This window comes from Spermophilus citellus, assembly GCF_964194105.1.
Source record: "Spermophilus citellus genome assembly, chromosome: 17".
Taxonomy (NCBI): Eukaryota; Metazoa; Chordata; class Mammalia; order Rodentia; family Sciuridae; genus Spermophilus; species Spermophilus citellus.
This window is the reverse complement of record NC_138199.1, coordinates 39,593,903-39,606,896: the sequence shown is the minus strand read 5'-3', so window position 1 is coordinate 39,606,896 and position 12,994 is coordinate 39,593,903. Positions and strand designations below refer to the sequence as shown.

At 34.9% G+C, this 12,994-nt stretch overlaps 1 protein-coding gene across 6 annotated transcripts in view; it reads right to left on the bottom strand.

Annotated features, from left to right (window-relative positions):
- BCAS3 (BCAS3 microtubule associated cell migration factor) overlaps positions 1-12,994 on the bottom strand; it is a 633,828-nt gene that overhangs the window by 604,581 nt on the left and 16,253 nt on the right. For all 6 annotated transcript variants that reach the window (XM_081270282.1, XM_081270287.1, XM_081270285.1 and 3 more), the window contains exon 5: positions 9,358-9,464. In XM_081270282.1, the coding sequence (XP_081126408.1) occupies positions 9,358-9,464 (107 nt within the window). The remainder of the gene's footprint in view (positions 1-9,357; positions 9,465-12,994) is intronic.

The following is a 12,994-nucleotide window of genomic DNA, read 5'->3' as shown; positions in this document are numbered from 1 at the left end:
AATTTGAATGTGGATAGTGGATTCCATACTATTATTATATCAAATTAAATGTCCCGGTTTTAGTGTTATGGTTATTATTTGTGAAAAGGGGACATAATTTCTTCAACTTACAAATGGTTCAGAAAAGAAATATGCACAGGACTGAGGTATAGCTCTGTGATAAAGTACTTGCCTAGCATGCACAAAAACCCTGGGTTCAATTCCTAGCAACACACACACACACACACACACATACAATCTTGAGAGAATGATAAAAGCAACTGGAACAAAACATCTATATCTGGTGAATCTGCATAAAGGATAATAGGAATTCCTTGTAATAATTATAAAATTTGAAATTACTGCAAAACAAAAATCATTTTTAAAGCCCCATAATAAGATACCAACACAAAAATGGCTAAAAATTTTTTAAAAACTGAAAATAATAACTACTGATGAGAATGTGGAGCAATTAGAACTTTTATGCACTGTGATAGGAATACAAAGTTGTTAAAAACCACTTTGGAAAACAGTTTATAAGTGTCTACTAAAGTTAAACATATACCTACCCCATTACATGGCAAGTTGAGTACTAGGTCAATACCCAAAAGAAATGAATGACATATATCTCTAAAAACACCATACAAAAATATTCAATTTCTGAGTGCAGTGGCACACTCCTGTAATCCCAGCGACTCAAAAGGCTGAGGCAGGAGGATCAGTTTGAGGCCAGCCTCAGCCAATTTAGCCAGGCCCTGGCTCAAAAACTACAAAGGGGTAGGGATATAGCTTAGTGGTAAAGTGCCCCTGGGTTCAATCTCCAATACCAAGCAAAAAAGGAAGAGGAAGAGCTTAGAAGAAGAAAATACTAAAGAATATTCAACAGAAGCTTTATTGAATTTTTATACTATAAAACTGGAAACAAAATGTCTTCCAGTCATGTAAAGAATTTTATGAAACATTCTGCATTCATTTTCATAAGATAGTATACAGAAAAAGAACAAATAAGTACTACCCGTAAAACATGGAAAAAAATCCCACCATCACAATGTTAAGAGACAAGTCAGACAAAAGAAAACATACTGTCTTATCTATAATCACTTTTTTTAATCAAGTACAATAGAAAAAAATTATCTCTGGTGACAGAAATTAGAATAGTGGTTACTTGGGGGTACAAAGAGGACAGTGTTGACAGAGAAGTGATGAGGGATTCTTCTCAGGTGAGAGAAGCATTCTGTATCTTAAATCAGGTGACAGCTGAAAGATTTATATATATATATATATATATATATATATATATATATATATATATATATGAATTCAATCTATATGCTTACAATATGCACACTTTAATATACAGATGGTCAATAAAACTGAGCAAAAAATAAAAAATTACCTTCCACAGACTCATAATTCAGCCTGTATCCAAATAATATATTGTTTTAGGGTAAAAAATGTCAAAAAGATCAAAACCAACAAGGAGTCTCATTAGAATAAATTTTGAACTCACATAGTATCCACTGCCTATATCAAATCAACTAAAGTCATATAATGCCACTATTACATTATTAGAACTCAATGGAAAATTAAATTTCAGATGTAAGACTTCTCTACATGATATATTAGAAATATACACAGCAAAATATATCTGTCTACTAATATGGGTGTATTCCAGAAGTTAAATCAATATTCTCTTCATTTCTTCTTTTTTTTTCACTCCGTAACACCTAGTATTTCCACTGCAGATAATTAACAAGTCATCTACTACTACTTTTCCAGTAAGAGAATGGAACCAAAATAAGTCCCTGTTCTCAACAAAAGCAACATTTTGATTGTGATCCAAACATTCTAGGCTTACCAGTGTACTCAAATCACTAAGTTTATATTATTCCCAAATGAAGCATATAAAAATTGCTTCCTTAACATGGCAAGGTCTATTGGCACCAAACTTCTAATAAATAATATACTAATTGGTATTTACCTCAAATATGCCCTGGTATGTTTGTTCTAAAGCTTTCAGCGTGTGAAAGCTACACTAAAAGCTTTAGGGCAAATATTTCCTTTCAAGAACAGCTGCAACTTTTCTTAGATCAATGTGTTAGTGACACCTAGTGTCAATTTGAAGTATAAGCAAAGCTTCAAGAAAACAAAAATGCTAACTTTTGTAACTAAAATACACTGTTTCACACAACTTCCATCTTCCACTTGCTGCAATGAATACATTTGCATGATTTAATATGAAATATGGATTATTTTAAAAGAATAAAAGAATCCCAAGAGCTGGATGCAATGATGCATGACCATAATCCCAGTAATCAGGAAGACTTGAAGCAGGAGAATCACAAGTTGTATGCCAGACTGGACAATTAAACAGGACTCTATGTCAAAAAAAAAAAAAAAAAAAAAAAAAAACATGTAGGGGAGAGGGGACATGGGGAGGTGACTTGGTGGCAAAGCACCCCTGGGTTCAATACACAGGACAAAAAAAAAACCCTCAGAAAATTTACAGTTAAGACTTATGCAGCTGGGGATGTGGCTCAAGCGGTTAGCGCGCTCGCCTGGCATGCGTGCGGCCCGGGTTCGATCCTCAGCACCACATACCAACAAAGATGTTGTGTCCGCCGAGAACTAAAAAATAATAAATATTAAAAAATTCTCTCTCTCTCTCCCCTCTGTCACTCTCTCTTTAAAAATAAATAAATAAATAAATAAATAAATAAATAAAGACTTATGCATTTGGCTGGGCATGGTGGTGCACACTCGCAAACACAGTGATTCGGAGGCTGAAGCCAGAGGACAGTAAATTCAAGGCTAGCCTCAGTAACTTACTGAGACCCTGTCTCAAAAGAAATAAAAAAAGGACTAGGAATGTACCTCAGAAGTAAAGTGCTCCAAGTTTAAATCCCCTGTTCAAAAATAAATAAATAAAACAATAATTAAAAAGAAAAAAAAAGATTTGTATATTTGGGTTGTGTGTTTGCAGCTCAGTGACACAGCACTTGCTTAGCATGGGTGAAGCTCTGGGTACAATCCCCACAAAGCCAAAATAAAATTTTTGTTAATTTAGTATAAATTTTACTTAATAAACACTAACCAAATAATGAACTCTAATTAATGATACACATGCAAAGGTAGTTAGGAGCAAGCATGCCAATGTTTGCATTTACTTTAAATACACTAAGATAAATATGAGATAAAGAAAGCATAATAAAATCTAATAAAGAATGCACCTAGGTAGTGGGTATTCATGTTTTCATGACAAAATTATTTCAATTTTGCTCTGTGTTCAAAATTTTAGAAGTCTTTACAGTGGTGAGAAAGCCTCAGCCCACCACTATGTCAGCCCTTGGACATCTCTCTCTACTCTTCACCTTGCCCACACAGCTCCACCTAAACAGCTTCCTCGTTATTCTTGAATTACTGAAGTATAGTCCCACTACAATGTTCAACCTGGTTTTGAAAGCTCCTCCTTCAGATACCCATATGGATATTTCTTCTTCTGTACCTCTGTTGGACTGGATATTTGAGAGCCTGTCCAAGACCATCCTACATAAAATAAGAACCCAGAGCAACACAAACCACCTACCTACAGTGGAAATTCCACAAGAATGGCTTTGTTTTGCTCAGTGTTGTTTTCCCAGAACCTTCAACAGTCTGACATGTGATGAGCAATCAATAAATCTTTACTAAGTGAATGAATTAATAAGTAAATAGGGTAAACATAAATGACATGGCTTTGCAATAATGCAATTTGGCAAATATAACAAGAGCCTTATTTATATTGATCTCTCCAAATTACATTATCATAAAGATATTTATTTCATATTCTTAAAAATAAGAAATTTAAAAAATATAAATCAATGTTTCAGTATAAAGAAATTTTCCACCTCAGAGCTTCTGACTAGTATTTGTTGTTTTAATCTGACCCTGACTGAATCTTATTCTTGAGTTCTTGCCACTTCCTTATCTAGTCTCATAATTCTCTTCATATTTCAATTTAAGCTGTAAATTAATTTGTTCCTATTTAAATTCCTCTGTCCTACTAGCTCCACGACCACAAAGACCACATCTATTGTGCTTTAACTATATATCCCAAACCTGTGCTGTATAAATGAACAAATACATGGATTTAAATCTTCATAGATCATGGGACCAAGTTAATCAATATAAATCAATGTCTAAAATTGAGAGAAGAGCTAAGCATGATGGCAGAGGCCTATAAATCCAATTACTCCATAAGCTAAGGCAGGAGGTTCACAAGTTCAATGCCAACCTGGACAACTTAGCAAGACCCTATCTCAAAACAAAAAAATATAAGGGCTGGGGAATGTCACTTAATGCTAAAGCACCTTAGGGTTTAATTCCCATTAAGGAAAAAATAATAATAATAAAATAAATTTTTACCAGAGTATGTTTATTCTCTTAATTGAAAGCTCACAGTTGTATTAAACCAACAAACAGTTGCTGTGGATTTAGCTCAGTGTGAGTACCTGCCTAGCATCCATGACGCCTGGGTTCAATCCCTAGCATGCCAAAAAAAAAAAATTAAATTAACATCAACCAATGGGAGCCCTTTACACACATTAGAAGCAAAAACTACTATGGTTTAAACAGGTTTTGACTTCCAGCTTTCCCACACTTACTGAAAAGCAGCATGTACTAATTTAGCATGGGCAAAGAGTCACAAGAGGAACTTTTTCTAGGTTGACCAATGTGAAACTCCCCAATATCCAGCAAATGATTAGAAAAAGTGACTGACTGGTGGTAAGTGTAGATAAAGCAATGGTTAACAGTCACCAAAGTCTACAAAAGATAATTAAGAAGGCAGGGGAAAAAAAGCTAATTATTAATATTTAAAGGTATTTTACAAATGAAAACAAAAACTAAACTACCTGACTTCTGCTATCACATTTGGGAAGTAATGAATCATAGCTTTTAGGTTATAGGCTTTGAATTTGAACTCAGCTAATCTTTAACTTCTAGTTCCAACTTTTACAAGCACTGTGAACTTACCACCTATGAAAGAAGGTAATTTCTACCTGGTAGTATACATCAGCTGGGATAATATGTATATAAATCTCTATACTGAGAGCTCAATCAATACACCAGAATAAGCTTATTTTCCCAGGATAAGCTTATTTGCCTCCTAATTCATGAAACAGTACTTAAAGAATATACTATAAAACTAGTCAAAAGAAAATTCCATCAAGAAAAGATTATTCAGGGCTGGGGATGTGGCTCAAGTGGTAGCGCGCTCGCCTCGCATGCGTGCAGCCCAGGTTCGATCCTAAGCACCACATACAAACAAAGATGTTGTGTCTGCCACAAAATAAATAAATAAATAAATATTAAAATTCTCTCTCTCTCCTCCCTGTCTCACTCTCTTAAAAAAAAAAAAAAGAAAAGAAAAGATTATTCAAGCCCCTCAAAACACAATCTTAGCATAAGGAGCAATGAAGAACTTTAAATTGTTCAGAAATAAATACAAGTTAACTTTAAAACTATTAAAAGTAACACCTGTAATTACAACCAAACAAGTAGGCAGTTAAAGCAACCTGAGTCCCACCAAAGGAATGTGCTCAATCCAGTCAACACCCCTAATCACACAAGGCCCAAACTTCTGGTTAAAGCTATAGCTTCCTTTTTGTCTTCAACTCTGTCAACAAACAGAATATGAAGCAAATGAAATCTCTATTAATAAATAAACACCTCCTTTACAAAATCCTTTCCTCTAATCATGACCAAGAAGTATTGGTAAGTTAAAAAAAAAAAAAACTGCCAGATCTTGAGTCTTTTGTCTACACCTTTTAAATATGTTTTTAGGGCAGTGGTAGTGTGCTTGCCTAGCATGAGTGAGGCACTGGGTTTGATTCTCAGCACCACATATAAATAAAAGGATAATAATAATAATAATAATAATAATAATAATGATCCACAAACAACTAAAAAAATTTTAAATATTTTTTTAGTTGTAGATGGACAGAATACCTTTATCTTTTTTACTTCTTTTTATGTGGTGCTGAGGATAAAATCCAGTGATGTGTGAGGCAAGCGCTCTGCCACTGAGCCACAATCCCAGACCCTGTCTACACCTTTGGCATACTTAAATTACCAAAAAAAACATTGCAGGGCCTTGCAAAACAACTAATAGCAAAAGAGGGGAAGGGGGTAAAGCTCAGCAGTAGAGCACTTGCATAACATGTTTAAGATCCTCAGCTGGAGGAGAAGGAGGAGGAGGATTCTGTGCCTTTACAAAGTAAAGCCAATCTTTAAAAAAAAAAAAAAAAACTCTAAACCATATGACAACTATTGATAAGAATAAAGGGCCAGGCGCGGTGGCACATGCCTATAATTCCAGCAGCTCAGGAGGCTGAGGCAGGAGGATTGTGAGCTGAATGCCAGCCTCAGCAACTTAGCAAAGCCCTAAGCAACTCAGACAGACCCTTTTCCTAAACAAAATACTAAAAAGGGCTGGAGATGTGGCTCAATGGTTAAGCACCCCTGGGTTCAATCCCCAGTACTATTAAAAAAAAAATGTGTGTGTGTGTATGTGTGTGTGTGTGTGTGTGTGTGTGTGTGTGTATATATGAATTATTTATGAATAATTAGAATAAAGGACGAAAAGGTAATCACCAGTGATTTATGAAGAAATAAATAATTTTTTAACTGAAAATGTTAAAGAATTATGCAGTCAATGTGATTGTTATATACTAATCCCTATGGCATTAAGGCCAAATTCTATAGTGAAAAGCATCTTAATGTCTATTAAATATGAGGTAATATGTTTACTTATAAATCTTCTAGGAAGAAACCATAATTCCCCAAAAAAACTAACTTTTTAAATAGGAAAAATTTCACACACACACTTACACACACACACACACACACACACACACACTCACTAACACACAGTGTCAAGCAAGTTTGGTAACTACATTTATTATAGATAAGAATTCAAATTTTATTGGCCAAAAGTCTCTAGCAGCAAAAGAATTGCACAACAGATTCACCCATCTAATGGAGAGATATAATATTTAGGTCATGCCAAACATATAACATATGGAAGACATATGAGATAAGCCAAAATACATGGTCCTTACTACATCTCACTGAGCTGTGTTGCTCCCCAGTCTCTCCCACTTTTACATTTTACTTTTTGTCACGCTAGAACACACACACAACTCAGCAGGCAAACCAGGATCATTATTTTGCAGTGTGAAATATTTACCAAAATACAAATGGAAGCCAGGCATAGTGGCACACATCTATAATCCCTGTGCCTTTGGAGGCTGAGGCAGGAGGATCACAAGTTCAAAGCCAACCTCAGCAACTTAGCGAAACTCTCTCAAAAAATAAATAAATAAAAGGGTTGGGGATGTGGCTTAGTGGTAGAGCACCCCTGGTTCAATCTCCAGTACAAAAAAAAAAAAAAAGCCATAAACTCCTGCTCAGATTTCAACAAAAGGAATTTATCCTACATAGATACCCAGATATAGAGAACAACCTTTGTGCAAGTTCACTACCTCATTGTTTTAGTATGAAAAATATGGACACTTAAAGTATTTTCATCAATAAGGAACAAGTCATTAGAGAATATTCAAATAACAGAATTATTATGTACCTATAAAAGTCTGTGTAGGGGATGGGGTAGAGTGCTTGCCTGGCATGCACGAGGACCTGCATTTAATGATTCCCTAGCATCCAATTAAGAAAAAAAATGTCAATGAAGAAGTTCTCTAAATACTGACATTATGAATAAAAACAGTAAATGAAAGAAATGTATTGTATCTATTTTATTTATATAAAATATAGCTGTAAGAATACATCACAAATTACAATTCCTTGTTGCCTCAGGTTAGGGGAAATAGAGGATCAGAGCAGAAAGAAATTTGTGGACACTTTTCTACCTATTGAATTTTGTACCATGTCAAGTTTTAACTGATGCAAAATGTATTTATGTATGTATGTATTATGGTAACAGAGATTGAACGCAGGGGTACTTAACTCTTGAGCCACATTCTCAACCCTTTTTTTTTTTTCATTTTATTTATTTATTTTTGGTACTGAGAATTTAATACAAGGGTGCCTGACCACTGAGCCACATCCCTGGCCCTTTTTGTTTTTTATTTTGAGACAGGGTCTCAAAGTTGCTTAAGCCCTCATTAAGTTGCTGAAACTGGTTCTAGAACTTACAATTCTCCTGCCTCAGCCTCCCAAGCACTGAAAAAATATATGTATTTGTTTTGTTTTGTTTTTTATCTTTTTTTAGTTGTAGATGGACACAATATCTGTATTTTATTTATTTATTTTTATGTGGTGCTGAGGATTGAACCCAGTGCCTCACACATGTGAAGCAAGTGCTATACCACTGAGCTACAACCCCAGTCCTTTTTTTTGATAACAAGGTACCTTTGGGTTCAGTCAACTCCAAGGAAGTCTAACCACTGAGAAACACACCCAGCCCTTTTTCACTTTTTTAAATTTTGAGACAGGGTCTTGCTAAGTTACCTAAAGCCTCACTAACTTGCCAAAGCTGGCTTCAAACATGTGATCCTCCTGCCTCAGCCTCCTGAGATGCTGGGATTACAGGCATACAGCACTGTCCCCGGTATTAATATACTTTTTTTTTTTTTGAGAGAGAGAGAGAGAGAGAGAATTTTTTAATATTTATTTTTTAGTTTTCGGTGGACACAACATCTTTATTTTATTTTTATGTGGTGCTGAGGATCAAACCCAGCACCTTGCGCATGCCAGGCAAGCGCGCCACCGCTTTAGCCACATCCCCAGCCCCAATAAATATACTTTTAATGGTTGCTAATTTTTAAAAAATAATAAAACCCCACCTAGCATGGTAATACATGCCTGTAATTCCAGCTACTTGGGAGACTGAGGCAGAAGGATCAAAAATTTGATGCTAGTCTTAGCAACTTTTAGTCTTATCAACTTGGTAAGATTGTCTCAAATAAAAATTGAGACAGTTGAAAAGCATTAGACATGCATGCTTGAGGCCCTGGGTTTAATCCCCAGCACTGCAAAAAAGAAAAAGAAGAAAAAAAAATTTCCACAAGCCTCAGTTTACTCTTGAGTATAGCAGGACAAATAATAAATAATAATAACTCCTTCCTAATAAGGTACCAAGAAGAAAAATGAGATCTTGCATGAATCATGATTTGCACTCTATTAACCATTTAGAGTATCTCTGATATGCCACTTGCCCCTCATTCCTAATTCCTTGTATTACATTGTACAAATGACAATGTCTTGGGAACTGCTTGTAAAATAAATGGATGAGACCTTAATAAAAGTATAAAATTACCTCCATATAAGCTAACATGCTGTGATGTTTTGTTTTGGGAATTCAACCAACTGCATACTTACAGGGATGCTCCAGACCTGCATTCCATCACTGTAGCCAATCATAACCAGCAGTGGTGGCTCATTCCCAGTGCTATGTATTTCATGAAATTCCAGATTTCTTGATGTATCTGTAGTAGAATTAAGAAAACACAATTAAACAATATAAATCTAGAAAACAACGTAATGTTATTAATGTGACAATTACTTAAATTTTCTAATTCAAGAGCAAGCAGAAGTAAATAGAGTACATTATTTATTTATTTATATACTGGGGATTGAATCCAGAGGTGCTTTACAACTGAGCTACATTCATTTTTTATTTTGAGACAGGTTCTCACTAAGTTGCTTAGGCCTTGCTAAATTGTTGAGGCAGACCTCAAATTTATGATCCTCCTACTTCAGCCTCCAGAGTTGCTGGGATTATAGGCCTCCATCATGACCAGTCAGAAGGCACTATTTAAAAAACAATGAACAAGGGTTGGGGCTGTAGCTCAATACTTGCCTAGCATGTGTGAGGTACTCAGTTCGATCCTCAGCACCACAGGAAAAAATAAATAAATAAAGGCATTCTGTCCATTTACAACTACAAAAAAAATTTTTTTTTTTAAAGAAAACAATGAACAAGAAGTTAAAATTGGAAAACCAGAAGGTTGGTTTTTTTTTTTTGTTTGTTTGTTTTTTTCCTATTTCAGTACTGGGTATTGAACCCAGGGCCTCAGTAAGCTATACAAACCCTCTTCTATTGAACTGTATCCCCAGTCTTGTTTACTTTGGGGACAGAGTCTCCCTAAATTGCCCAGGCTGACCTTGAACTTGGGGTTCTCCTACCTTAGGCTCCAGACTCCCTATGATTATAGACTTGCACACCAGGCCTGCCCTGTAGTGACCATTGCTAATTTTTAAAAAAATAATAAAACCCCACCTAGCATGGTAGTACATGCCTATAATTCCAGCTAGTTGGGAGACTTAGCCATTATCATTCCACAGATAAAGTCTTTCACTACACAAACTGGAAATCTCATGTTGCCAAAGACCTATTTATACCTGAACTATTTTCTTCTCATTCCAAGCAATTACAGTTGTCTTTCTTTTGGTCTAAAGTAAATCCATCCATTGAGCTTTGAATCCCATCTTCTCCCACCTGCAGAGACTTTTTCTAATCATCCCTTTCCTATATCTTCAATTCCTGTCTTTACAAGATACTTTTAAGAGCATTGAAATCTGTTTCAATGCCCCCTACTTTTAAATTTTTATACAATTCAGAACCAGGGGATTTTAGATATAAATGACAAAGGTAAAAGTAACAAAACTCTGGAGGATAATATTTTCAGGATCCCAGTGTTAAGGACGGACTTTTTGAGAGGAAAAAAATTTTAACATAAAAGACTAGTAAATTCTACTGCTCCATTCCTTATTACATTAAAATGAAGAATTTCTGTTAATCATAAGCCACTGTCATCAGAAGAATGAAAAGGCAAATCCCAGTTTAGAAGAAGAGCACCCACAATGATTCACCAAGAACATAAGATTAAACCTTAAAATCAGGGCAGAGGGGCATCACAGTAATCCCAAATACTTAGAAGGTCAAGATGGGAGGATTGAAAGTTCAAGAGCTGCCTTGGCAACTAAGGAAGATCTAGTCTCAAAATTTAAAAACAATTGTTAAGTGGCTCATCAGGAGAGTGCTGCCTGTGAAGGACAAAGACCTGGGTTCAATCCCCAGTACTGCAAAAAAAAATAAAAAATAAAATAAAAATTTTAAAAAGAAAGTTCTCTAACACATTCTAATCTCCACAAAGCAAAAAAATATATTTCCCAAGAAAGAAAGTTGATAAGAGTATATAATATGAGATAGGTATTATTAAATGAAAGTTATAGAGTGTCATTGTTTTGGACTAAGCTCCTTCTCTAGCCCCCAACAGCTTTGACTTAACACCAAAGTGGAGTCATTCATACTTAAATTCACAATACCAAAACAGAACTCCTATCTGATCACACTGGCATGCAGGAGAGAGAGAGATAATGGCCAAATTCCCCAAACAGGCCAGTTTCAGTTGGTATGAAAATAAAGTTCCCTATCCTTTAATCCTTATAAAAAAAAATTAACCTGAAGTAACCTGATGTTAATCAATTGTTTTTATATTGTTCTATTACCCCATTCCAACTTACAAGGAAAGTAACTTTGAAGAGATCAATTCATTTTTTGCTGTTTTTGCTTTCTTCAACCCTTTTGTCTATAAAACCAACTTCCTCTGCTCCACCCACTTAAATGTTTCTTCTATTTTGTGGAATAAAGTATTGTCTGATTCTAGAATCAAAAATATAAAGCCAACTGGGCTGAGGACATAACTCAGCGTAGATGCTTGCTTAGCATGTATGAGGACCAGGGTTTGATCCCCAGTACTACAAAAAATAAAATAAAATAATAAAGCCAACTTACACTGTTAACCTAAATTATTATAATGTTGTCTGTTACAAATATTAATAATGAAGGAAAAAAAGAGAAAGACAAGTCATATTCTAATAAGGAAGGAATCCAATAGAAAATCATAAAAAGAATAAAATTAAAAATATAATAAGGGCTGGGGATGTGGCTCAAGCGGTAGCGCGCTCGCCTGGAATGCGTGCGGCCCGGGTTCGATCCTCAGCACCACATACCAACAAAGATGTTGTGTCCGCCGAGAACTAAAAAAAAATAAATAAATATTAAAAAAAATCTCTCTCTCACTCTCTCTTTAAAAAAAAAAAAAAAAAAAAAAAATATATATATATATATATATAATAAGATTTCAAAGAGATGGGGTTGGGGAAGCACTTCCCTAGCAGGCACGAGGCCCTGGATTTGACTACCAGTAACATTAATAGTGAGCACTATCTCATACACACACAGACACACACACACACACACACACACACACACACACAGCAAACTGGAGTTTAATACTAATTTCGGTTATTTGAATGTTCCAAAATAAAAAAGCATTTCTAAAAATATTTGTCATTGATATCATAAATTATCATCCATAAGTGTTTTGTTATTCACAAAGAAGGGCCAAGAAGTTGATATTATGTGAAAGAACAAGCTAATAGAATTCAAAGTTAAGTAAACTCAATCTGTAAAAGTGACTTTCATCCTTTCTCATCCTGAACCATAGCTCCACAAGGAAAATAAGGCAAAACATACTAAGTCTTAGAGGATAAAGCAACCCAAAGAATAGGAGAAAATGTTTACAATTCATGTATCTGATAAGGAATTGATAAACAGCATATACAGAGAACACTGGGGGAAATTTTCAAAAATGGGCAAAGGACTTCAATAGACATTTCTACAGATATAGTAGTATCCTCATAGCTGCCTAAAACCATAGACAGTAAAAACAGAAAATACCAATAATTTCTTTTCCAAATTAACTAAGCATTTATGATGCACTGTGGTCATACTGCTATTTGCAATATGAAACCAAAATTAATTAAAAATTTTTCTTCTGCAAAATTTCACACATAGATTCATTCTTAGCAATTTCAGCATACCTTTTTCTTCCCTTATTAACTCAAGATCTTTCACTTAAAGGAAGCAGTTTATGGCTTCTCTTTTGCCTCTCTAAATTGCCAGCATCACATCACTACTCTTGCTTATTGGGACATTAGTAAGTAAAAT